The sequence below is a fragment of the Nothobranchius furzeri genome, chromosome 12 (assembly GCF_043380555.1).
Source record: "Nothobranchius furzeri strain GRZ-AD chromosome 12, NfurGRZ-RIMD1, whole genome shotgun sequence".
NCBI lineage: Eukaryota > Metazoa > Chordata > Actinopteri > Cyprinodontiformes > Nothobranchiidae > Nothobranchius > Nothobranchius furzeri.
In genome coordinates, this window is record NC_091752.1 from 40922459 (window position 1) to 40950428 (window position 27970).

The 27970-nt window shown below is 43.0% G+C and overlaps 1 protein-coding gene across 6 annotated transcripts in view; it reads right to left on the bottom strand.

Moving 5' to 3' along the window:
* Positions 1 to 27970, bottom strand: part of itsn1 (intersectin 1 (SH3 domain protein)) — an 85021-nt gene that overhangs the window by 15614 nt on the left and 41437 nt on the right. For 2 of the 6 annotated variants that reach the window (XM_070542601.1, XM_070542598.1), the window contains exons 17-34: positions 26709 to 26848; positions 23731 to 23814; positions 18027 to 18163; positions 17683 to 17936; positions 15867 to 16030; positions 15706 to 15720; positions 13756 to 14000; positions 13499 to 13673; positions 13326 to 13412; positions 13099 to 13247; positions 12935 to 13014; positions 12685 to 12857; positions 12560 to 12605; positions 12292 to 12413; positions 12024 to 12147; positions 10430 to 10624; positions 1521 to 1642; positions 536 to 642 (exon numbers count right to left, since the gene is read on the bottom strand). In XM_070542601.1, coding sequence (XP_070398702.1) covers positions 536 to 642; positions 1521 to 1642; positions 10430 to 10624; positions 12024 to 12147; positions 12292 to 12413; positions 12560 to 12605; positions 12685 to 12857; positions 12935 to 13014; positions 13099 to 13247; positions 13326 to 13412; positions 13499 to 13673; positions 13756 to 14000; positions 15706 to 15720; positions 15867 to 16030; positions 17683 to 17936; positions 18027 to 18163; positions 23731 to 23814; positions 26709 to 26848 — 2419 coding nt within the window. The remainder of the gene's footprint in view (positions 1 to 535; positions 643 to 1520; positions 1643 to 10429; positions 10625 to 12023; positions 12148 to 12291; positions 12414 to 12559; positions 12606 to 12684; positions 12858 to 12934; positions 13015 to 13098; positions 13248 to 13325; positions 13413 to 13498; positions 13674 to 13755; positions 14001 to 15705; positions 15721 to 15866; positions 16031 to 17682; positions 17937 to 18026; positions 18164 to 23730; positions 23815 to 26708; positions 26849 to 27970) is intronic. The other 4 variants (XM_070542602.1, XM_070542599.1, XM_070542600.1 and 1 more) reach the window with 3 other exon arrangements.

Below are 27970 nucleotides of genomic sequence, written 5' to 3' on the forward strand. Positions count from 1 at the left end.
TTGGGTAGTGACCAAAAGAATGAGATCGCAGATACATGCGGCTGAAATGAGTTTTCTCTGCAGGGTGGCTGGGCTCTCCCTTAGAGATAGGGTGAGAAGCTCGGTCATTCGGGAGGGGCTCGGAGTAGACCTGCTGCTCGAGAGAAGCCAGTTGAGGTGGCTTGGGCATCTGATTAGGGTGTGCCTCCTGGATGCCTCCCTTGTGAGGTTTTCCAGGCACGTCTAACTGGGAGAAGACCTAAAGGAAGACCCAGGACACGTTGGAGGAACTATTGTTTCACGGGTGGCCAGAGAACACCATAGGATTCCCCCGGAAACGCTGGCTCGAGTGGCTGGGAAGAGGGAAATCTGGGCCTTTTGACTTAAGGCTACTGCCTCCACGACCTGACACCGGATAAGTGGAAGAGAATGAACGGATGCATAAATAAAAAAACACACATTCATCAAACATACCAATAGATCAGACAAGATATTAATCTAGTAAATTTATATATGTGTAAATTTATAAATAAAATCAGGTGTTAGGGTTTTTTACTTTAGCAGTTTGATGTTGCACATAATGAGCTCCTTCCAGTTGACAAAGATCATGGCCACCTCCTTCTCTGTGAGCAGCTCACACTCCAGCAGAGGCTTGTGAAAGATCTACACACACACACACACACACACACACACACACACACACACACACACACACACACACACACACACACACACACACACACACACACACACACACACACACACACACACACACACACACACACACACACACACACACACACACACACACACACACACACACACACAATGAGTGGTACAGCCTGGAATTTCCTCTAAAAGTCTTGAATATTTGGATAAAACCGTTTTAGAACATAAACATGTTTTTTATGCTTTAGGTAAAATCCTACATTTCAAAACTGGAATATGCATTTATAATATTTTAGATTCGGTTTTACTACACAATTTAAGCTAGAATCATGGTAAATCCTTTGTTTACACATATTGTATCGTTCCATATTTTAAGAGAAAACTTTATTTCTAAATACACAGCCTTGGACAAGCAGTGTATAAAAACTATAATTTATTAGAAATGGTTAATCTTTTAAAAATTGACTTAAATTGCTTGAATAAGTTACATTTTATTAAATTGTTAGATTTTTATATCCTATACTTCAAAAAGAATGTAAACATCTAAAATAAAGATAGAAAAAACAACAATAAACTAAATTAAAGTTATAATTTTAATTAAAAGTTTTACAAACTTTTTTCCCCATAATTTAAAATTAAAAATCAAAACGAGAAAAAAACCATTAAACACGTTTTGATTAAAAACATAAAATTGTATAAATAATTTTGCTTTGCAGCTTTTTTCTAGATTATAAATCTGGACATAATCACAATGCTGCCACCTTTTGGTTGGTCCAACAAATTACATTACATTTATTATTATTTTTGCAGTTACGTCAAATAGAGACATCTGGGGTATTTCCATGGCAACAATAAAACCCAGTGTCGTTCACCTCGGTGACGAGCTGCAGGTCGTTGACATAGTTCTCCTCTGTGACAATCAGCTCGTGGATGTAGCCCTGCCTCTTCCTCTCCATCGGACTCAGCATGTCCAGCAGGTGGAGGTCGGCACACCCTGGAGTAGAAATACAAGAGAAACAAACAAATGACGCAGATGCCATGCAGCAGAACAGACCTAAGACACCAGTTTAGGAGCTACTTACCTGAGATCAACACACAGGAGGAAACACAAACCAACGGAGACAAAAGGTCTGTTATTTTAGCGGTTGAGCAGAAACTATTTCTGTCCATGTGTTCTCATCAGAAAGCAGATTACAAAGGTAAATCTCTAGTTTATCTGGAATCAATAAAAATATTATAATCAATTTTTACTCGATATTTTTAACTTCATCCTTTCTAAACATAAGTTGACTTTAGTTTAAAACTCTTGGATAAAAATTGGTGGATGATTTATTTAACCGCGTTTCAGTCAGGAGCATTTTAAAAAGAAATCACTTTTAGGTGAGCAAACTTATCATAACACGGTATGATAAATCTGTTTGTGTTATATTATATGTTATTAACGCTCTGAATATGTTATTAACGCTCTGAACTGTAGCTTTAAGACACCTTGTGTTTGACACAACCGCTACAAAAACATGAGATTAACAGCAACTTTGTGCTATAAAGGGTCAACTGTACTCGTATCTGCAGAGGTCTCTAGTAGGAATGAATGCTGGCAGGATTTGTAGTCTTAGAACAGCTCACCTCTGGTTGGCTAACAGCAACACAACTCTACCACTGACACTGTTTGCTTTGCATTGTTGATGTTTCATCTCCACAAATAACACAAGCCTGGAGGAGTTCTGCTGTGTGCTGAAGTTGCTAATGCTAACAGTTAGCTTATACAAGTTGAGACGTTCTCTGCTGGACGCTAAACCAACAACATTCGTCCCCGTTGCGAGCCATGATTATTGAGTCTGTGCATGTTAAGTGACAGTGTGTGACGTAGATCTGTCAGTTTCCTCATCTGTTTTCTATCAGAAGCTAATGCAGCAGGTGTAGGAGACTAGTTTCATGTTCAGGCTGCATAAAAAACTGTTACAGATCATTTCCTAAAATAAGAAGTAAAAATAGTTTCTCAGTGAACCTGCTCTTTAAAGTGTTTTTGTGTGACAAGGTGAGTAATCAGGCCAGTCAGCCGCAGTCTGTCTCAGAGTTTAATCATCAGGACCAGTCAGTTTCATCATTTCATCAAAAGCTTAACCCATAACAACAGTTACAACATTTCATCCATTCATCTAAGTCCTTGTACTCTCCTGCATCCATCTGACCCTTTTTGTTCATCCGTTGACTCATTCATGCGTTATTTTTGCTCAATCATTCATCCACTCATTTATTCAAAATTTCCATGACATTTGGCTTCATTTTGATTCATTCATTCATATTCACATAAAACGTTACCCTTTAATTAGATTGGATTAGCTTTTACCCTAACAGACTAAACCAACGGTAAAAACCTAAAAGTTTCTGTGTTGCACCATTTTAGATCCCTTTAACGTTGTCATCTCCACCCAGCTGCTGTGGAGTGTGGCTCTGGTCCAGTTCCTCTGACTGGCTGGAGTCCCCACCAGCTAGCAAACTGGTAAAAACTTTTATTTTTTAAATATTTTTAAAAAAGCTCCCAAAACAAGCCCATTTTGTTAAAACATTAGTAAGTTTGACTCATCAACCAATCAGAGAGCGTTACTTCCAATACTGATGCCCCGAATAGCCAATGGGATTCAAGCATGTCTGTAAGAGTCAGACGATGTCGCTTATTTATAAAAAAAAAAAAGTCTTTTAGGTCAACAATAAAGTCACAATACTGTCTGAATAAACAAACAAAAACAGAACTATACAGATATGATACGGCAGTCCCTATAATACTAGTCTGTTGCTATGCAAACAAACAAAAAGATGACATTGGGTGCTAACACTTGTTGCCATGGTTACAGGTAAATGACGGCATATGAGCTGAAAGTGAGGCAGTGCTTTCTGTTAGGTTGACACACAGCTGCTGATTCTGTAACATGACACAGAAATAAACGGATTGAAGTTGCAACAAACCCCCAGTTAGAGAGACTGAACTGTAAGGCAGCCTTGTAGGGCCAAAAAACATTAGTCTGTTTCCCACTTTAGTCTTATAAAACAAAATGTTAAGATTCAAATCTTAATGTTGAAACATTAAGATTTAAGATGGCTGCAATGAGGAAAATGACTATAAAAGTGTTTTAATAATAAAGAAAAATAGCAAGAAAAATTACTTATTATGAGATCTGAGCTTCACTGAATTCTGATATTAATACGCTGTTTTCAGTAAGTATTGTGAGGTATTTAGACTTTTATTTTGAAGGATTTAAAGATGAATGAGTTTTATAATTGAGCCTGAGACTGAATCAGGACAACATGTAGTACTAAACCCATCACTAGAACCCTCAGACACAACAATAACAACTGGCTTCACCTTCTAACATTCGCAACACACTTTAGCTTTACTCTGGAAATTTAGAATTTTGTTCTGAAAAATGGGAAACAAACAAGCATCCACGTGACCCTTATAGGCCGCCATAGAACTGAAACATGTTACCAGGGTGAAATGATGGCGCATGGCTGCCAAGGGCTTGTTAATGTGGCTCACTCTGTGGATACGTGTCTGATAACCAGTGACGGGCCGTGACAGAAGCACTCTGACACGCTGAACTGTGTTTGGGGGACATAAACATGAAGAAGAAATGTCTAAACTTTCAGATAATCACAAATTAAAATGGCAGACATAAGAGCAAAAACCTCCCAGAAGGTCAGATGACTTGATTCTGTGGAATGATTCAAAAGTCCGACAGCAGCCATGCGCCAAACCGTTTCACCACAGTAAAGTACCAGACCTGTCAAGCTCTTCATGGTGTGACTGCATTCCATCATAGCAACAGACAACAATAAACATGTAAACAAATAAAAACATTAATACACAGTCAGAAGGTTAGGCTAAAGTGGATTAAAACATTATGAGTGTGTGTGTGTTTTGGTTAGTTTTTATGCTATGCAGCTTCAGGCTGAGTCCCATTCCAGCCACTCACTTCCTTCTATACCTCCTTTCTTAGAGGAGGCGTACAGAGAGGAGTGGTCTGAGACTGAACCTGCAGCTGCTGCGGGACGAGTCTCAGAGCTTCCTCTCTCCTTCGGGAGGGGGGGTTAGAGTCTTTGGCATTGAGCAAGGAGAGAGTTTAACCCTGAGACTTGTCCTCCAGCAGATAGTGGGTCTTTCTGTGAAGCTGTGGGAGGGGAAGTGTTAGTCGGGGAAGGAGCCAGACCGTTTGACTGACGCAACGGGAGCGAGGGTTTAAGGGGTTGGGATGAGCTGAAAGAATGATTCTAATGACAGAATCTCTCATAAAGCCACAACACGACCCACTATCCACTTCACCCTGCATGTACAACTCTGTGTGTGTGTGTGTGTGTGTGTGTGTGTGTGTGTGTGTGTGTGTGTGTGTGTGTGTGTGTGTGTGTGTGTGTGTGTGTGTGTTTACAGTCACTATGATCTTGAGTCCAATCTTAGAGGGAGGAGTTCATTAGTTCTCCTTCAGCGCTCTCCACTCCTCCCATCATTTCTTAGCTAAACATGTTGAGACAGATGAATCAGGAAGAGGAGGAGGAGGAGGAGGAAGAGGAGGAGGAGGAGGACTACTGATCTCCTCCTGCTGAGCAGTGCTGTTTGGATAAGTCCAGTCAGAGCCATGCATAGACAGAGATTTGGGTGTCATTAACATTACTGTCTGTCTGTATGTCTGTCTGCCTCTGGCTTCTACTGGTGGAGGCTTGCCATTTCCGGGTCATGTGACCTCTTGCTGCTGTCCCATTGGTTGAGTGGCCTAGTGGGCGTGGCCTAGTGGGTCTCTTTGAGGGCTTTGAGGAGAGGGGGGTTCTGGGTAATGATATGATCCTAGAGAGAGGACGACAACAACAACATCAACAAAAAAAACAACTAAACAAAACAACAAGAACAACAACGTCCAGTCAGGTGCTAGGTGGGTGGAGCATGCAGCAGGCGGACAGTGTGGTGTTGTGCTGTGACCAGGTGGGAAAACAAGATCTACAGCAGGCAGGTGAGTTTATGTCGAAGACAGGACGGATCCCTCCTGAGTTCAGGGAAACCTCAGGTGTTCCAGACAGAAAGGTAAAGTCGTTTTCTGAGTCTATCACCATGGTAACAGACACTTTCTGAGTTTCTACTGGTCCTCTCCCAACTTGCTGTTCATTTTTAAACAATCTGATCGATCTAGCAGCAGAATTCCTTTGTTTACATCCAGAGAGGGTATTCTGCCCTTCCTCTAACGAGCTCTTGTTCTGGGATCATTTTCTGCTGGAACAAATTCAGACATCAGTGGAAGCTTTGTGCCCCTTTCTGTTAGTCGAGTACAAATAAACAATAATACTAAAAAAGCAAAAAGAAGGCTGGAGCACTCAAAGTGACAAAAAATTTAATAGGTGCAAGCACGCAAAAAGACTAACATTTCAACGTCGAAACGTTAGTCTTTTTTTGTGCTTGCACCTATTTTTTGTCACTTTGAGTGCTCCAGTCTTCTTTTTGCTTTTTTAGTATTATTGTTCTTTGCTGTCGAGCAGTGTTGGGAGTAACGCCGTTTAAGTATAACGGCGTTTCTAACGGCGTTCTTTTATAGGTAACGGAATAATCTAATTAATTACTTTTCCCGCCGTTGCAACGCCGTTACCGTTACTGGGGACGGAACGTTGTGCGTTACTATGTGCTTGTCGAACGTTGAGCAGCAGTGTGAGGCTTTCTGACCACCACACTTCAGCTGCAGCCAGGGAGAGAGAGTTGTCGGTAACGCACTTACAAACACCATGATGCTTGACCGGGTGGGCGGAGACCCTCACGGTCTCAGTCGCTGCATTCTGTAGACACAACGGGAATAACTCCGTTTAAAATAACCGCGTTAATAAAAATATTTCTTTCTGTAACGAGCAAACTAATTAATTACGTCTTCTTTTATCAAAACGTCGTTTCTGTTACTGATAAGAAAATGCGTGCGTTAAGCAGCGCGGTGTGTTGAAGCTGTCATCAGCTGATCAGGAGCATCACGGCCCGTGAAGAACGTGGAAGACGTGATGAATAGTCTACGGCTGCAGACCCCCCGCAGATTTGTTGCTGCAGCAGCGAATCTGTGGATCTGCAGCCGTGCCCTTCTTAGCGTGACAGCGGGACGTCCCGAAGGTCCGCTCACCTGTTCACCGCTCAGACGTCCTGATCTTCTGTCTTCCTAGATCATCCAGCTGTAACCTGTTTCTGATCATGTCTTTAGTCCCGCTGTAACACTGATGCATCAGTCTCAGACGGCATGGAGCTCAGGTGTTATTAGAACTACCTGTGTGTGTTCATCACCCAGCTTCAGCTCTTCTGTGGTTGGGTCTGACCCAAGTTAGTACATTTAAGTCCTCCATCAGGCTTGTGCCTCTTCTAGTGTCATTTTAAAGGATTTTATTTATTTATTTAACCGATACTAGATTACCAGCAACAGAAATGCTACTAAAAACACACAATTATGTGAAGCTGGAAAAATTAGAATGCTGTACAACATTACATTTATTTCTGTAACATAACTAGACTGAGAGACCATTTAAAGGCTCGGGAACCTTTACAGGTGTTTCTATTTGCAATTTTAAATTTTAGCTGATTGGGGTCTTGTTAAATATCACACAGTGACCTTTTAATAGTCTAGATTAGTGTAATGTTCCTATTAGTAGTTCCTCCTGTTAAGTGCGTATTTGTTTAAATTATTCAGGTTTATATAAAACATTTGGACATACATTTTATTATGTTCCAGTCATTAGTCATTTATATTTCACTATTGTAGTAATTCTTGCATTCTTTAATGAAAAAAGTAACTAAGTAGTTACTTTTGTTGGTAATTAGTTACTTTTATGATCTTGTAACTCAGTTAGTAACTGAGTTACTTTTTTGACAAAGTAATCAGTAACTATGACTAATTACTTTTTTAAAGTAACGTTCCCAACACTGCTGTCGAGCACCAAGTGTTGACTGGATTATGCGCAGAGGATCTTTGAAGTGATTAAACAACAATACTAGGGATGCTCCAGCCAGCCCTTTTGCTGCTGATCATCGATACGATCACATGGGCTGGTCGAGCATCTTTCTATGTAGTTATGAGTTCTATTGGCTACATGATCTGGGGAAAAGGAACAATAACATCCCGTCATTTAAACAAAAACATCCTTTACCTTCTTTTCAAGAGAAAAACAGTAAAAGACTTCTGACCACAACTTCTAAGCCTCCTACTCACAACCCAAGGTTTAGAAGAAGAAGAAGAAAATATCATTTCTATAGCACCTCTCAAGATAAAAATCACGAGGCACTTCAAAAAAACAAAAATGAAAAAAAAAAAATGTAAAAATATAAAAAAGCATTTAGAAAATGTTTAAAAATATATTTAAAATGAGCAAAAATAAGCAATTGCGATTTAAAAGAAAAAATGTTAAGAGAGAGAGTGAATAGGAAAGAGGGAAATCAGTGGATCCTGAGGAAGGTGGAATAGGTGGGGAGAGCAGAATAAAGAGAGAGGGGTTGAAGAAGGTCATCCAAAAGCCAGCTTGAACAAGTGAGTCTTCAGCTGCTTTTTAAAGGAGACCACCGAGTCCACTGATCTCAGACTCAGGGGGAGAGAGGTCCAGAGTCTGGGGGCCACAGCAGCAAATGATCTGTCACCTTTGGTCTTTAGCCTGGTGCTGCACAACCAGTAGGCTTTGATCACTGGACCTCAGGGACCTGCTGGGGGTGTAGGGACTAAGAAGATCACCAATGTAAGATGGTGCTTGTCCATGTAAGGCCCTATAGACCAGAACCAGGATCTTGAAATGAACCCTGAAGTTGACTGGCAGCCAGTGAAGCTGGAGGAGAAGCGGGGTGATGTGGGTGTGTTTGGAGGACTTGGTCTGAAGCCGAGCACAGGCATTCTGAACCACCTGTAGACGGTTCAGGGAGGTTCTGCTCAGACACGTGAAAAGAGAGTTACAGTAGTCTAAGCGTGAGGAGATGAAGGTGTGGATAACAGTCTCAAGTTCAGCGCGGGACAGAATGGGACTCAGCTTAGCAATGTTCCTGAGATGGAAGAAGGAAGAGCGAACAAGAGAACTGACATGAGAAGCCAGGGTGAGAGCTGGGTCAAAGGTCACGCCAATGTTCCTGACAGAAGGTTTGGTGTGAGAAGCAAGCTGACCAAGAGAGTCTCTGACTTTGGGAACCAGCTTGTCTGGGGCACAGATGAGGATCTCAGTCTTATCTTCATTCAGCTGAAGAAAGCTCCCAGCCATCCAGGTTTTGATAGAGTCTAAGCAGGTGTGTAACAGCAGCAGCTTAGACATCTCATGGGGCTTAAAGGAGATGTACAGAACCAAAGGAGCATCCTGGATGAGAGGCAAATGTCTTCCAGATAACCAGGAAAGTCCAGCTGTTGTCAGCTAAACCCTCGAGATCATCATGTCCAGAGCGTCTGAGAATCTGCACCAACATGCTGCAGTTGAAAACCCTTAAAAATGGAGCTGCTTTCAGTTACAAGCTAACAGATTTAAAACATTAAAGCTCTCAACAGGCTAAAGAGCAAAGGCTCAAGTAAGTCTCGGCTTTGATTGTATTACCAGTAGTGTCTCCTAGTGAGAGATCAGTGGGTGGAGCTTGGTGTTTTTCACCACCGAGAAAGGCTAGCATCATGAATTTAATTCTTTTTCAGGTCATTTGTTCAGCCTCGTGACGGTCATGCTAATACAGACAAGTGTTGGTGAGGAAAAGTGATAGTTCGTTTGGTAGACATGTCATTGTGCCGTGAACCAGAGCAGTGTGAAAGAAAAGCATTGGGAGACGCAACGCTGCGCACACACACGGTCTCCGCTGGCTGCAAAATATGAGCTACAGGTAATCAGCACGGGAAGTCAGAACTGGCTGATCACACACACGAGATCAGCCAATAAGGATCAGCGGCTCATGGATCGGAACATCCCATAATATGTTTGAAAATTCGTTCTTAAACAGATTATTATAGTCTAGAATACAGATACTGTAATATGTATGAAATAAATAGAACCATGTAGCATGATCGTGTTAAAACAGGACTCACTTGGATTGACGTGTTCAAACAAACATGGAGGACAATTTAATGTAAACGCTTGAATTAGGAGGAAAACCAGCAGTGAATTAACTTTTATTGGTCAAGTACATCTAAACTAAATAGATTATTTCAGATTTGGTTGTATTTGTTTATACATTAAAACTGAATATGTGATTTAATATTCAGGCACTTCTTATTGATGTGAGTTCTGACGCAAACATTTGACAAAACAGCTGCTTAAAGTCACTGACAAACAACTGTTCTTCTGCTCAGACGTCCTTGTGTGTCTACAATAAAATGATGATCGTGTTTTTCTGGCACAGCTGTGTTGTAAGTGTTCTAGTTTTTGGTTTATTGGCTCTCTGACCTGCTGTAGATACTCAATCTGGTGGATCGTGCTGGGGGAAAACATGCAGGGAGAAGAGAGGCTCGTGCACACTGAAGCATGCAAACAAACAAACATGCACTTACACAACATACAAATATACACAGACACCACCCAGAGGTGGTGCATCACAGTGGGGCTATCAAAGAGGCCCAACAGAGTGTGAAGGTGAAAGCAGCCTGGGGTCAAAGTCAGAGAGGGACAGCATCTCCACACCTGGCTCTGGGGTGTGTGTGTGTGTGTGTGTGTGTGTGTGTGTGTGTATTTCAGTGTGTACATTGTATGTTAATTTTAGGACGCTCTGTGTGTGTGTCAGTGTGAGACGCACTCTGCAGGGAAGGCTGTGTGTGCTTGTACTCACACTGTGTGCTCGGATCAGTGTCTGTGGTCAGCTTGACGTAGTTGCTAGGAAACAGGCCCTCTCTCCCATTCAGCTCTCCTTTCCACCAATCACAGTCATCCTTGTTGAGCACTGTGATCACCTGACCCTTCTGGAAGGCCAGCTCGTCGTCGTTCTGGGCCACGTAGTCGTACATGCCGATCACCTGACACAGACCTTCAGGACAGGAAACAGGGATGATTAAAGCTGGATTGTTTACATTTATTCATGCAGCAGAAGCTTTGATCCAAATGACCTAAATTCATAGTTCTCCTGTGAGAATACACCGGAGTACCGAAGAAAACCCACATGCAAGGGGACAACATGCTAGCTGCAAACCGAAAGGATTCTTTCTTGGTCCTTAATGTAAAGCTGTAACTGTGACTGGCTCTTGCTGCTGCCACTGGGGGCAGGCTCAGAAATCAGAGCTCTTGGTTGTGGCTTTGTAGAAAGCTGCTTTGACAAAGTTTTATGAATAATGAACAGTACAGCTAATGAATCTTTAAGCTGTGCTTCTTGTCTATCACAAACTCCCTTTACCTTCTTTGGGAGACAGAAAATTAAATCTGGTATATATATATATACACACACACACACACACACACACACACACACACACACACACCAGATTTATATATATAGACATGCACGTTTCCAGAATGTCTAACTGACTATTGATGCTCTTAATGGTTAATAGTCAGTTAACCGTAAACGGCATGTAGGTGAGGTCTGGCTGAACCGTGAGTGAGAGGGAGTGCCTGTTGTTGATCTGACTGTGAATGCTCATGACATTTCATTTGCTGTCATGCTCAACTGCTACTAAATTACAGGTGAAGGGCACGAAAAGCAATTAACTGGACAAAGCTGTTATGTTGGGACAGCAGTAGCTCAGGAGGTAGAGCGGGTTGTCCAGTAATCGGGAGGTTGCAGGTTCAATCCCTGCTCTGGCCAGGCTCCATCATGTCCTTGGGCGAGACACTTAACCACCTTGCCTGCTGGTGGTGGTCAAAGGGGTCGGTGGCACCAGTGTTCAGCAGGCCTCGCCTCTGTCAGCGCGCTCCAGGACAGCCGTGGCTAAGCGTAGCTCATAATCATCAGTGTGTGACTGATTGTGTTGTAAAGTGCCTTGGGGGGTCGTACAACCCTAAGAAGGTGCTATACAAATACAGGCCATTTATATACACACAGTTATAACTGTTATGACCTCTGTGGCAGTTTCAGAGACGTGCCAGCCAGGACAGTCCCACAGCCGACAGATACCTGGAATAGAGCTCATCCAGAGATGACGTTTGACCACTTTAGCAACATCTGCCTCACAGACGGATCCATCCCAGGTCTCCCAGGTTTGGGTTGTTATGGTTAAGGAGCTCCAAAATGTATAACTCTCTCTTCCTTACCACCTTACAGCAGAAGTCTGTATCTTGCTTCCTCCTACCAACACTCATGAACTACACGTCAAGACTCTGCTTGAGGAAAAGACTCCACCCCGCTCCAGGGGACCTATTCCATCTTTTTCCTGAACCATAGCCCCAAATCTAAAACGGCACACAAACATGTGTTCTGGAGTAGTGTGTACCTGTGCTGGCAGGAGCCAGTTTGGGAGGAGTTGGTTCTGTTGGTGTGGTTTTGCTGGTGCTTGGACTCAGAAGCTTCACATAATTGGCTGGAAACCAACCAATCTGGCGCTTTTTCCCTCGAGCCTGGATCAGTGAAGTGACCACATATCAGACACTAATCCACAAACCTCATAAAAACAACAAAAACCTGTTCCATTCAAACCCAGTTTCTTATAGGGAGGTAAATAACCAAGTCAGACTTGACGCATGTGAACATGACTTGAGTACCTGGAGCTCGCCCTCCCACCAGCCCCCGGGGTTCTTTTTCCTGATGAGGATGAGCTGTCCTGGAGCTAGCGTCAGCTGCTCTGCTCCTGTTGCCGTGTAGGCTGCAATCACCTGAGCGATCTCTGAAAAAGAGAAGCGGGTTTGTTTTCCTGCTTTGGAGCTTTAACTACAAAAGTTATTTCCAACAGAATGCAAGGTAGATTCAGAGAAAATGAATTTACATCATTAGAGAAAAGTAAAAGGAACTCTTCAGGCTGTAAGCACTGACCTGGTTTCTTCCCCAGACTGCCGGTCTTCCCTGCGGGTCCCAGTGACTTCAGATAAGGATGTAGAGAGATTACAAACATTTCTTTCAAATGATCTGGAAACTAACTAATCAAAGTGAGCTCTCACTTCTATTGATGAATCGCGTGGCTTAACATAGTTGGACGGAAAGACTCCAGTCTTTCCTCCGACCGTGCCTGTCCACCAGTCTCCTTCCTTCCTGGTCACCATGACGATGTCTCCTTGCTGGAAGCTCAGGTCTCCCTGTTCTGTGCTCTCATAGGTGTACATGGCCACATATTCTGTAGGAAAAGAAAAGTAAAGTGTAAATAATAGATGCGTTATATTTGTGATGTACTGAAATGTTTCCATGAGGTACCTTCTCCGGTGTCGGAGGATTTTGTCGGAGAAGATGAGGGGCGTTTTCCATTGGGTGGGCTTTCTGACATTCCAGATTCACTAAGAGATGTGAGACATACGTAAATTCAAACTTTTGTGACTTTCATGGGATAAATATGGCGAGAGCGGAGGTTTCGACCCTACCTTGTGTTTTTATTTCGAGCTACAGTGCTGGGGGGAACGGTCACGTTGGCCGAGATGAGTTTGACGTAACTTTTGGGGAACCAGCCTCGTTGTCCATTCTGAAGTTCTCCCAACCACCACATGTCCTGCTGCTCCAACACTGTTATTATCTGCATCAACATTAACATCCACGCCATCAGGCAAATGTACAGTTTCCTGTTATCGTGTGGCAGTGATGAGGGTTCTACCTCGTTTTTGTTGAAGTTAAGGTGGTTGTCCTTCTTTGCTCTCCAGGGGTACAAAGCCTGAGCCTGGAGCCCTTCCACCTTCTCTCCCTGACAGACAGATATCGCAGCTCATGGTCATCTGTGACTCGTGTGATCAATGACTTTATCAATATCTGAGACAATGTTTCCACTACCTGTCCTAGTACAGGAGAGGGGGAGGAGCCTGTTGTCATAGTTGCAGGTGTGAAGGCGGAGCGTTGTCGTAGCTGTGCAGATGGAACACTGAGAGATGGATTCTGATTGGCTGAAGAAGTTGGCCAAGCGTCCCACCCTTCACTGTCTGATTGGCTTGTTGTGTTTGAGGGCCATCTGGAAACATTTACACAGAAAAATCTTCATTCTCATCCAAAAAGTTTTTAAGTCAGATCATGTTGTCGTGTGGGGGAATTACGTGGTGCTGAAGTCTGCCCAGTTACTGTTGCCAGATGATGTGGATGAGGAGGTGTGTCCAGGAGCCGGAGGGGGCGTGGTCATGGGCTGCGGGGCTGAAGTGGGTGTGGTTGAGGAAGTGGAGCGGAGGCTGATTGGGGCTTCGCTGTCGGGTATACGCTCTGCATAATTAGCTGGAAACCAACCGGTCCTGCCTCTGAGCTCACCCCCGAGCCACCCAGGCTCACCCGTTTGTGACTCATCCACCTATCAGAGCAAAGGGTGTGATTTAATTAGGCCAGAAACACTAGATGTGCTTCATCAAGCTTTAGGCCAGGTAGCAGGGCTGAACTAGCCAGTGCCAGTGGGTGATAGTTTTACTGCAGCACAGTAAACATTCATCCTGATCAAGTTAAAACTAGAACGTTATCTGGACAATCCCAATAATGAGCTCAACACAAGAGACTAGGGGTGTGTATTTGCAAGAATCTGGTGAAACAACATACATCACAATAGTGGAGATGATATGATGTACTGTGATACTAAAACCCACATAATTGTAATTTTAGGACCGAATTTAATTGGAAAACTCAAGCAAGACACGTCCACGCCACACCTAGTGTTCCAGCAACAGCGCATTGTTCCATCAGAATGAAGGCAGTGAACTGCTGCCACCTAGCAGTCAGAGTCTGAATTGCACTACACAAAAGAAATAAAGGAAATGTTTGCAAATAAATTCTCAATCAAAAAGAAAAATCAATACAACCCTTTCAAAAATCTATCATGAAATATTGTATATTTCAGTGTACCGATATTTTCTCACAATGCTATTAGAAACATGAGTTGTGAAATAAACAAACAGCTTTCAGAGTTTAACTCCAGGAGGCAGGTTCACTAAATCCACAAGCATGGAGAGAAAGGTCCTTCACATCTATTTATCTCTCTCAAAATGTCAGAAATTAAATCAGCAGACGTGCGCCCACAACTGACTCACTTCTGGAGTCAGCTCAATTCAAGATGGCCAAGACCCTTCATCTGAATCCATTTTAAAGACACTGGGCTAAAATTTAGTCTGTTGCTACATGAGTGCCTTTCACCTCACATCCAAAGGGTCATCTGGTTTTGCAATAATCTCATGAGATTTTTCATTTCTCAACAAAAGATGTCATTCTTAAATTTTTCCATTGAAGACAACAAACAATACCAGCTTTACATTTATTTTCCTGTTTAATTATAACTTATTCTACTAAATTTATTAATTTAATCATTGTTACCAAGAAGGTGTTTAATATAAAAGACACTCATTATATGTAGGTAAATATGTGCTGGTCAAACTGAAGGATTTTTATTTCAAATGTACCACAGGGGGATTCAATTCCAGGCCTCGAGGGCCGCTAACCAGCATGTTTTAGTGGTTTCACTGCTCTAACACACTAGATTCAGTGATTGAATCACCTGTGCAGCAGCTCATCCGGCTCTGCAGAAGCCTGTTAATCACCTACTGATTGAAATCAGGTGTGTTGAAGCAGGGTTTAAGCTAAAACGTGCTGGACACCGGTCCTCCAGGCCCAGAATAAAACACCCCTGCTGTAGCGGGTTATGGGATAAGTGGAGCAACACACTGACATCCAGTCAGCAGTGTTTAGCATCAGTGTGGAGGCTGAGAATCTACACAACTTTTATTTCCCCATATTTTAGTTTTGTGTCACAATTCACGGCTTCAGGAAGAGTGAGAGCTGCAAAGCAGCTAAACTCTTTGGTGTTGCTTTAATGGTAAAGATGGGGGGTTCATTCATAAAGATAGCTGAAACAAAATGATTAGGTCAACATAAACACGTGACAGCATTCCCACTTTAGTAAGGGACATTCATCCGCTAGAGGACAGATGAACATGAGCAGGGCATGAGATGAATGCACTGGCTTGTGATTGGTGGAAACACAAAACGGCACTGGGCGGGGGGCAAGAACTTACCCACTCCCCCTTCACCTTCAGTTTGCAGAGCGGAGGAGAGAAATAAAACATTAAAGCAGACGGTCATTCACACACAAACACACTTCAGGAGGCTTTAACACAAATGCAGAGATAAATCCAACATGAACAGGACACGTGTGACATGAGTGCAGGTTACACACCATGATGACATCTCCAGGCTGGATACTGATCTCATCGTGGCTGCGAGCATCAAATGGATACAGAGCCCTGTAGTAGACCACCTTCACTGGCTGCTGCTGCTGCTGGTCGAAGCCGCTGCTCGATGCTTTCTGCTCAAACACACTGGAGCCTGGAGCTTTCTCCGCTGCAATTAGACAAAAACAAAAAGACGCATTTATCTTAAGTTCTGTGGCTGAGAATTATTTATTTATCTCGTTTCCTTATCTATCTACAGTGGTGTGAAAAACTATTTGTCCCCTTCCTGTTTTCTTATTCTTTTGCATGTTTGTCACAAAAAATGTTTGTGATCATCAAACACATTTAACCGTTAGTCAAAGATAACACAAGTAAACACAAAATGCAGTTTTGAAATGATGGTTTTTATTATTTAGGGAGAGAACAAAATCCAAACCTACATTGCCCTGTGTGAAAAAGTAATTGCCCCCCTTTTTAAAAAATAACCCAACTGTGGTGTTTCATACCTGAGTTCAATTTCTGTAGCCACCCCCAAGCCTGATTACTGCCACACCTGTTTCAATCAAGAAATCACTTAAATATGAGCTGCCTGACACAGAGAAGTAGACCAAAAGCACCTCAAAAGCTAGACATCATGCCAAGATCCAAAGAAATTCAAGAACAAATGAGAACAACTCTGTTAAGCAAAAAGAACATTAGGGCTCGTCTCAATTTTGCTAAGAAACATCTCAATGATTGCCAAGACTTTTGGGAAAATACCTTGTGGACTGATGAGACAAAAGTTGAACTGTTTGGAAGGCAAATGTCCCGTTACATCTGGCACAGAAGTAACACAGCATTTCAGACAAAGAGCATCATACCAGCAGTAAAATGTGGTGGTGGTAGTGTGATGGTCTGGGGTTGTTTTGCTGCTTCAGGAACTGGAAGGCTTGCTGTGATAAATGGAACCATGAATTCTACTGTCTACCAAAACATCCTGAAGGAGAATGTCCGGCCATCTGTTCGTCAACTAAAGCTGAAGCGATGTTGGGTGCTGCAGCAGGACAAGGACCCAAAACACACCAGCAAATCCACCTCTGAATGGCTGAAGAACAACAAAATGAAGACTTTGGAGTGGCCTAGTCAAAGTCTTGACTTGAATCCTATTGAGATGCTATGGCATGACCTTAAAAAGGCGGTTCATGCTAGAAAACCCTCAAATAAAGCTGAATTACAACAATTCTGCAAAGATGAGTGGGTCAAAATTCCTCCAGAGCGCTGTAAAAGACTCGTAGCAAGTTATCACAAACACTTGATTGCAGTTATTGCTGCTAAGGGAGGCCCAACCAGTTATTATGTTCAGGGGGCAATTACTTTTTCACACAGGGCAAAGTAGGTTTGAATTTTGTTCTCTCCCTAAATAATAAAAAAAACATAAATCATTTCAAACCTGCATTTTGTGTTTACTTGTGTTATCTTTGACTAATGGTTAAATGTATTTGATGATCAGACACATTTTATGTGACAAACATGCAAAAGAATAAGAAATCAGGAAGGGGACAAATAGTTTTTCACACCACTGTATATTTATGTTAATCTTAACTCGGTTCATCAAGTGCTTTGATAGTTTCACTCAGCATATGTCTGTGCTGTTGGGATTAACTTGAGGTCTCTTCCATAACAACAACAGGAAAACATTCCTTTTGTATTATTGGTGGAGAAGGTTTACCAGAGCTGAGGAAAACAGCCACATTAGAGCCTTATTTTGAAGGATGTCTGAAGCATGTTCCCTAGATTCTTGGGTTTATGATGGTTGCTGTTTTCATGCTGGCTGTGACCAACCTGCCGAGGCCCAAGGATCAGCTGGCTGACTGAACAGCTTGTTCAGTTTCTCCTGCATGTCCTTCTTGCCTCTGTTCTCGTCCTCCTCTTCTAGAGACCCGACTCCCTTCCTCCCCTCCTCCTTCTCCTCCATCCCTCTCCTCTTCCTCTCCTCCTCCTCCTGAGTAACTCTGTTCAGCCAGGCGTGCGATGCTGAGACGGAGGCGGGGCTGGGGGCTTTAGCTGCTGAACTTCCTGCTTCATGTGAAGACAGCCTGCACGTTGGTTGGAAAATAGGTACTTAACAAAACTTCAGATGAATCTAGATTTTGGTGAACATTGATTTTATTTGGGAGAACTCTCACCCGCCCTCCTGCAGTTCAGCAGACTTTCTCTCACTGTGCGTTTGCATGTGAGGGAGTGTGTGTGTCTGTATGTGTGTGTCTCCCTCTAGCTCCTTCTGTTTCAGCCTCTGCTGGCGGGTGTGGATCTCCCGCAACTCCTGCAAAGCATCATGGGAAACAGGAAGGAACAACAATGAGGACGAAGTGGGATCAGAAGGCTAGTTGCTACGGGTTACCATCAACAATGAACAGGAACAACACCACCAGTAGCAGTAGCACATTTGTCAGGTGACTGAAGCAAGCTCCGCCCCTTGTTGCTGTGGTACTGTGGCTACAAACACTGAAGGTAACCATGGCAACATGTTAACGCCATAGTTTTTCTATTATGAAACACAATGCCAAACAGATTTTTAGAGGTTATGGTTACGAAGAAAAATGGAGCAAGAATGTCTCCGTCTGCTCTGGATTTACAGTAAATGTTTATTATTTTGTGTGTGTGTGTGTTTTATCTTTTGGCTGAAGATTGTTCTTGACTTTTTAAACTGCTTGCAAAGTATTTTTGTTTATTAAAGATGCACAAAAGTGACACTGACCTCCGGTGGTCAAATTTTGGTACTGCAGCCCACAAAAACAAATGTGTCCACTTAGTGACACCCCCTCTGTGCTGGGGCCTCTGCTCTTCCTCCTCTATCTGATTCCTCTTCAGCACATCCTGAGCTCCTTCAAAGGAATCTCCTGCCATCTTTATGCAGATGACATCCAACTGTACATCTCCTTTAAGCTCCATAAGCTGCAGCTGTTACACACCTGCTTAGACTCTATTAAAACCTGAATGGCTGCTTTCTACAGCTGAATGAAGATAAGACTGAGATCCTCATCTGTGCCCCAGACAAGCTGGTTCTCAAAGTCAGAGACTCTCTTGGTCAGCTTGCTTCTCACACCAAACCTTCTGTCAGGAATCTTGGTGTGACCTTTGACCCGGCCCTCACCCTTGGTACACAGAGTCCCGTTATTTACATTCATTTGTTACAACTCCTAGTTTTATTCAATGTCAGATATGACATGAAGAGAAAGGAAATGTGGCAGAAGTCCAAATAAAAACTCAAGAACATCTGATGATATATTTTAAACAGTCTAGATTCTAGGAAGACAATACTGTTTTTAACAAAAGATGTTTGCACAGAGAAGGGGTGTGACTGGAGGAGGGTTTTGTTGCTACTGGATACTGATGCAAGCAAAACCCAAAATGCTGGTGAAGGCAAAGGGGCGGAGCTTGCATGAGGCACTTTACTGTGGGATGAGTTAACAAAAGAAGACATGGGGGAGATGGGTAATCAGAAAAGGGTGCAGGACAGCTCTGAGTAGTCATGACAACCATCTGTGCCGTTAGAAAACACACCGTTACTACAACAACGCAGGCAGCAAACCCACATGAGAGAAGAGACTGACAGCCAAAGATACAGAAAACTCCACAACACCTGAAACAGGAAGTGGAAGTGACATGAGACAACAGACACACATTCACCCACATAAAGTAACCTGACATACTCCTAGCTTCTTCTCGTGTGGCTGAAACATCACTAGATACAGCAGAGCTACGGTTACGTAATTCAGTATCAGGGCCAAGCAAAGGAGGACAGCTGGGTGCGTAGTAAGACCAGCAAGACAATCATCCTAGATATGGTAGCTTTACTCCTGTTTCTTAACCTGAGTTAACCAAACTAGGTAACTCTATGAAGACCTCTGCATGCCCCCTCGACATCTTACCATCATCTTTGTTTAAAAGTGCTTTTCAGTCCATCAGTCCCAGCGTGCTCTCTATAATTAATGCTTCTCTGGTTTCTGGTCAGGTCCCTGCTTACTTTAAGAACGCTGTAATCCACCCACTTCTTAAAAAAACGAGTCTCGACCCCTCTCTCCATAGCAGCTTGAGACCCATCTCTAAACTTCCGTTCATCTCCAAGATCTTGGAAAAGGTTGTGGCTAAACAACTCACAGCTGCTCTTGATGAACATAACATCTATGATAGCTTCCAGTCAGGTTTTCGTAGAGCTCATTCTACTGAAATAGCTCTTCTTAGGGTTTCTAATGACCTTCTGACTCACAGTGATGCAGGGGACTGTTCCGTTCTGGTCCTGCTGGACCTGACTGCAGCCTTTGACACTGTTGACCATCACCTGCTACTGGAGAGGCTGAGAGACTGGGTAGGCCTTTCAGGAACTGCTCTGGAGTGGTTCTCCTCTTATCTTTCTGAGCGCTCCTTTTCTGTGGCCGTCTCCAAGTTTAGGTCCTCCACCACCTACCCTACCCATGGTGTCCCACAAGGTTCTTTGCTGGGGCCTCTGCTCTTCCTCCTTTATTTGCTTCCTCTTCAGCACATCCTGAGCTCCTTAAAGGAATCCTCTACCATCTTTTTACACATATTTTTTTATTATCAAATGTCTTGACATGGAACAATGATCTCACTAAGAGTCAGATAATTCGATTATGATACATTTTTGATTTATTGCCAAGACCTAGTGTGACCTTTGACCCAGCTCTCACCCTGGAGTCTCATGTCAGTTCTCTTGTTCGCTCTTCCTTCTTCCATCTCAGGAACATTGCTAAGCTGAGTCCCATTCTGTCCCGCGCTGAACTTGAGACAGTTATCCACACCTTCATCTCCTCACGCTTAGACTACTGTAACTCTCTTTTCATGTGTCTGAGCAGAACCTCCCTGAACCGTCTACAGGTGGTTCAGAATGCCTGTGCTCGGCTTCAGACCAAGTCCTCCAAACACACCCACATCACCCCGCTTCTCCTCCAGGTTCACTGGCTGCCAGTCAACTTCAGGGTTCATTTCAAGATCCTGGTTCTGGTCTATAGGGCCTTACATGGACAAGCACCATCTTACATTGGTGATCTTCTTAGTCCCTACACCCCCAGCAGGTCCCTGAGGTCCACTGACCAAAGCCTACTGGTTGTGCAGCACCAGGCTAAAGACCAAAGGTGACAGATCATTTGCTGCTGTGGCCCCCAGACTCAGGAACTCTCTCCCCCTGAGCCCGAGATCAGTGGACTCAGTGGTCTCCTTTAAGCCCGAACGACACTGTGCTATTTTCAGCCAACTTTACCAATGCATATTATTAACTAAACACCAGTTTTAATTTTTGTTAATAGCCCAAGTTAAACCAAAGTTATAGTTCAAATAATTAAACTACCTTTTTAGACCATCAGCTTTTGTGAATTGTCAAAACCGTGATTCTGGCATTAAGGTTAAGGATTCTGTGATCTGTGAGAGGAGATGAGCTCATGAACATAAAAAAGAAAACACAAAAACATGACATCTCTTTGATGCTGGTGGAAATCTCACATATTCAACTGATAAAGATGGGTTCAGTTGAATTTGCTGCTAAGAGACAGAAAGTTGCGTGAGTGACAGCTGATGTGAAAAAGGAGCGATGTGCTGTCACCAAGCGGAGTACTTAGTGAGACAGAAATTGATGGCAAAACTTTAGACATTGGAGCAATCTGTGTCAGATTTTGTGTCACTTTTCTGTAGTCCTGTCGTGTTTTTTTTAAGTATACAGGAGGATGAGAAGGATGAATGTTAAGCAGACAGCTCAGCTGTTTAGGCTGAAGACAGGAAATGAAGACTTGCAGCTGGAGTCTGAGGCCAAAGCGAGGTTTCTTGAAAACAATCCTTTCTCTTTGGGGAAGATGAGCTCGATCATGAGACACTGAAAAGAAGTGATAACAGTCAAGCCTTTTTCTCTTTTCTGATTTGTTTTGGTTAGCTGTCTGCTTTTAGTGACGTATGCTTTTCGGGGGTAACGCTCATGACGTTGCGTGCCCTGCTAAAGCGGGACATCGGGCAGTCTTGCTCACTGACACTTGCACCGTACAGTGTGCCACCTATCTGGAGTTCTCAGTGTGACATGAGCAGTCTTGTGTGACGGCCAAAAATCGCAGAATAGTCCCTGCTGTGACCTCCTGCTGATTCAGTTGATTCTTCGTCAATACCTTCACTTTGCCAGATCCTGTATTACCTATTCTTATTCATTTTCTTTCGTATTTTTCATAATTTTTATTCAAACGTTTTCATTTTCCCAAAATTTTATTACAATATTTTTAAACACATTTTTATTATAAATATTCTTTGTTTATTTTTTTACTGACTAGCAACATTACTGGGTTAACAAGCTGTCTGTATTCTGATTGGTAATTTCTTCTTATTAGGAATGATATTCATCAAATAACATAATGCTTATCACCTGCTGTCTCATAACTGAACAAATATCCACCAGGCTGATTGTTGTCAACAAAAACATGATGCACACAGAAGAACAAGTCTGTTCAATTACATTTAAACGTTATGTACATGGTTTATTTTCTTGTTGTTTTATATGCCTGAGGCTCTTATTGTGAAGGGTTTAAAAGAAAGTCTAGGTTTTAAACAACCGTTGCTGTCAGGATGATTTTAGATAATCTATTAAGTGTGTGTGCACTCATAACCAGAGTTTAACCAGCATCACTGATTAAAACTGATAAAACCTCCTCATTTCATTGAACATAGCAGGCTAACATGTTAGCAACCTCGCATTAGCTGTTACGCATCATGCAGATACAGACGACTTGTTAAATCAGAAGTTAGTACATCATTACATCGACTTTCCTTCTTCACTTTCTTCAGAAGGAGGTTTAGATGTAGTCTCTTGAGGCATAAAAACCTCCAGTTCTCCATTATCACCACCTCAGTGCTGCATCTGTTCATCAATCTAACAATTGAATGATCCCCAGTGTAAGCAGCAAATCCAATAATGGCTGTAATATTAACAACAGATTTCACCACCTTTCAAACTGTTAACTGTTTCACCAATTCAAGCAGAATAGAAGTTATATAAATAGAGAAATAGCAGAAGAGAAGAAAAGGGAGAAGCTGGAGAGATGGGGGTGAAGGTTGGGTTGCTTTGTGGACCTTTATCATAAAGTATAGCTAAGTGGGACAGCTGATAAACACTCCTATAGCTGTCCCTGCTCCTGGTGCTGAAACACACACACACACACACGCAAGCACGCACAACATGCAACACAAACACACACACACACACACACACACACACACACACACATGCAACACACACACACACGTCTGTCTTTCTACCATAGTGAGGACCATCCATTGACTTCGATTCATTTTTGTGACTCCACTATGTTATACAACCCATACCCTAACCCTAACCATAACTAATGCTGATCTATTCCTATTCCTAACCTTAACTAAAACTTAATTCACACCAAACCTTTAACAACTGGTAAGCTTCTAAAAAAAAGTGAGGACCACAAAAATGTCCTCACATTGTAGGGAAAATTGTGAAAATGGTCCTCAGTATGTAGTAAGTTTCAATTGGTTTTAATAATAACAGTTTAAATAACCTCTACTGTAATATTTCTATTTCTATCTGGCGTCTGTGGTTTTGCTGGCAAACAAAGCCTAAGCATGGGTTAGTTTGTGCCTCCTCCTCAGACGCGTTGGGCATTACTGGACCAGAGACAAACTGGTGAATCAGCAGGATGTGAGCATGTCTTCTGCTGGCTACTAAACTAAACTCACTCCACCATTTTGATAATAAATCACAAAAGTAACGGGGCTTGGAGGTTGGGCTCAGCAGCATTGTTATGATTATTACTCCTCATCATCCCAACTGCAGTACCACCCCATTCCAGCAGCGGCAGTGTGCTCTACCTGTCTCCCTTTCTCTTCCTCCTGAAGCTGGCGTTGCAGGGCTTCTATCCTGGCACAGTGGTTGGCATAGAACTCACACAGAGACTGGCATGGCAGCAAAATGCCAGTGTAGGAGGTAAATACAGGGAGTAGAAAATATAGAAGGACGGGTTCATTAAGTGGTTTCAACAAAGAATCACACAGGAAGAAAATGAGAAAAAAAAGGACAGTTAGAGGGAGCAGAAACAAATGAATGAAAGACAATAACCAAGAGGGTGAGTCCCGGTGGGTACAGAGGACAGTGATGGGGGAGGGACAGATGGGACATCTGCCATCTATACCTCTTTGACTGATCATTTCATCAGAGACACAGAAAAAACGGAAACCAGGTTTGTTCTCTACTTTCCCAAATCTGTAAAATGGCTCCTTCCCTAAATAATCCTGACAGCCAACCAGATTAGATTAGATAAACTGTTAGAGAATGTATTTATAGCTCACTGTGCTCCTCCTGCTCTTTATCATCCTCCTCGTTGTTGGAACAAAACCAGAAAACAGATCCTGCTCTCTTCGTCCTGTCTCACTGTCCAGAATACAACCTGTCTCACTGTCCCATATATTACCAGTCTCACTGTCCAGAATACAACCCATCTCACTGTCCCATATATTACCCGTCTCACTGTCCAGAATACAACCTGTCTCACTGTCCCATATATTACCCGTCTCACTGTCAAGGATACAACCTGTCTCACTGTCCAGAATACAACCTGTCTCACTGTCCCATATATTACCTGTCTCACTGTCCAGAATACAACCCGTCTCACCGTCCCATATATTACCTGTCTCACTGTCAAGGATACAACCTGTCTCACTGTCTAAGTTGCAATTTTCACTGTCCTGTATACAACCTGTCTCAATGTCCCGTCTACAACCTGTCTCACTGTCCCGTATACAACCTGTCTCACTGTCCTGTATACAACCTGTCTCGCTGTCCCGTATACAACCTGTCTCACTGTCCTGTATACAACCTGTCTCACTGTCCCGTATACAACCTGTCTCACTGTCCCGTATACAACCCATCTCACTATCCAGGATACAACCTGTCTCGCTGTCTAAGTTGCAATTTTCAAAAATACTTTAATACCAGAGGGAAATTAAGAGTTTCAGTACACACAATTCTGAGATCATACATACATAGATACATGACAAGAATTGGTGACTGTGGTTCACTGTCCCATATATAACCCATCTCACTGTCCCATACATAACCCGTCTCACTGTCCAGGATACAACCTCTCATTATCCCACTTGTATCACTTTCTAGGACACAACCAGTCTCACTGTCCCTTATACAAAGTGTCTCACTATCCAAGCTACAACCTGTCTCACTTTCCAGGATACAACCAGTTTCACTGTCCTAGCTGCAACCTGTCTCACTTCCCCGGATAAATCCTGTCTCACGGTCCAAGATTTAAATAGAAAAATAAAACTGTTGCCTCTGATGTAATAAAGTTAACCACAGCTGTCTACCACACACACACACACACACACACACACACACACACACACACACACACACACACACACACACACACACACACACACACACACACACACAATATGAAGAATGGGACAGAATGTAGTTTAAAGAGTAAAAAGTTAATTAGTGGATTAGTGTTTCTTTAACTGTCGTCACCGTCTTCCTCCGCTTATCTGGGTCCGGGTTGCGGGGGCAGCATCCCAACTAGGGAGCTCCAGACCGTCCTCTCCCCGGCCACCTCCACCAGCTCCTCTGGCAGGACCCCAAGGCGTTCCCGGACCAGATGTAACCTCTCCAACGTGTCCTGGGTCGACCCGGGGGGCTCCTGCCGGCAGGAATGCCCGAAACATCTCCCCAGGGAGGCGTCCAGGAGGCATCCTGACCAGATGCCCAAACCACCTCAACTGGCTCCTTTCGATCCGGAGGAGCAGCGGTTCTACTCCGAGTCCCTCCCGAATGTCCGAGCTCCTCACCCTATCTCTAAGGCTGAGCCCGGCCACCCTACGGAGGAAACTCATTTCGGCCGCTTGTATCCGCGATCTCGTTCTTTCGGTCATTACTCAAACCTCATGACCATAGGTGAGGATTGGGACGTAGATCGACCGGTAAATCGAGAGCCTGGCTTTCTGGCTCAGCTCCCTCTTCCCCACGACAGATCGGTTCAGCGTCCGCATCACTGCAGATGCTGAACCAATCCGCCTGTCGATCTCCCGATCCCTCCTACCCTCACTCGTGAACAAGACCCCGAGATACTTAAACTCCTCCACTTGAGGTAGGACCTCTCCCCCGACTCGGAGTTGGCAAGCCACCCTTTTCCGGTCGGCCGTGTTTCTTTAGCTGATGGATTTTAATAGTAAACATGCTATTTTTTATGTTACATAAACGTACAATACTTTGTTCTAAATATAAATGAAGTTAATATTTAGTCTTGACATGCTCATGTCCGATTGTTTGTTGACCAAAAGATTCTTTGTTTTAACAGCAGGTGTCGTTTATGAGCTTGGCTGTAACCTGCAGATCTGATGATTTAGAACTTTTACAAGCTGAAGCAAATGTTTACATCCTGCTGAGCATAGATTAGTTGATTTAACTACATTTATAATAAAACTTTTCTGACCTTTCTCAGTGGTCTAGTGGTAGAGTGTCCGCCCTGAGACTGGGAGATCAGGGGTTTGATTCCTGGTCGGGTCATCCCAAAGACTTTGAAAAAAATGGACCCAGTGCCTCCCTGCTTGACACTCAGCATTAAGGGGTTGGATTGGGGGGTTAAACCACCAAATAGTTCCCGAGCGCGGCTGTGTCTGCAGCTCACCGCTCCCCCAGGGGATGGGTCAAACGCGGAGAACAAATTTCGCACACACACCTGTGTGTGTGACAACTAATGGGACTTTAACTTTTAAACTAGGTAGTTAAGTGGCTTTAAATGATCCAGCACAGCGGTGACATGTTGATATTTGTTTACCTTCAGCTGTGTGTTGAACGCATCTATTTCCAGCAGTTTAGCTCTGGTCTCTCTCTCCACAGCATCAAGCTGCTCTTTCAGCTGCTCTCTGCTGCTCTCTTTCTGCTCAACGGCTTTCTGTAGAGATGATAGACTGTCCCCTACAAACACACCATGGAAACTCATTATTCCAAACAGAAGTAAAAGGTCCTCACACAAACAGGAAAAACAGATGATCTGATTTTCATGGTTTTAGTTCAGGTTAAAGCATCACCAATCATTTCAATTCTAATATTTGCAACTGGAGCTTTAGCTACTGAAAACTCTTAAAAGTATGTCAGAGTTTTGCAGCTAAATGCAACATTTGAACTCTAGATTCAGTTCAGTTCAGTTCACTTTATTTCAAACATATACATTCACCAACATTACATAAAATCATTCCACGCAATTGTTTGAAAAGGAGTAGGGAGAAGTGTATACTTATTTAGCCCTACCCCCTAGATCAGGGCTATTCAATTCTCGATGGCCAGTATCCAGCACGTTTTTGTGGTTTCTCTGCTCTAGCAAACTAGATTCACTGGTTGAATCACCTGTGCAGCAGCTCATCAGGCTCTGCAGAAGCCTGTTAATCACCGGCCCTTGAAGCCCGGCGTTGAATAACACTGATCTAGATGTATCTCATGTGTTTCCACAAAGCTAAAAGATGAATCACTCAGTTCTTAAACACAACCAATAAGAAGTCTCAGAAGAGCGGTCTACGATGTAAAAACATTGTTCAGAGAAAATGAAGCAATCTTTGCATTTCTGTTCAGCTTTCTGAATTTTTAAAGTCAGTTTGGAGCCAGAGCTAAAACCAAAGGGTCATCGGAGCAGAGCCAAGGGAAGGAGAGTAACATTTTGAATAAATGAATATTGATTTATGAAATCTGCAGGTTTGCTATGTTCTCAATCACCTCTGATTAGAAAATGTCATATATATAATAACAACAGTACCTCTCATAGTTTTGCAGATGACACCATCTAGCTCCATCACCTAGTGACTGTGGTCCCCTAGACTCACTCTGTCAGTGTTAGAACAAATGAATGACTGAATGCAGTCAACCTTCCTCCAGCTAAACAAAGACAAGACTGAAGCTATTGTCTTTGGAAATAAGGAGAATAGATTGGCTCCAGAGGACTAAAGACAAAGACCCAGGTTAGAAATCTTGGTGTCATAATTGATTCAGACCTGAGCTCCACTGGTCACATTAAGGCTATAACTAGATCAGCGTTTTATCATCACG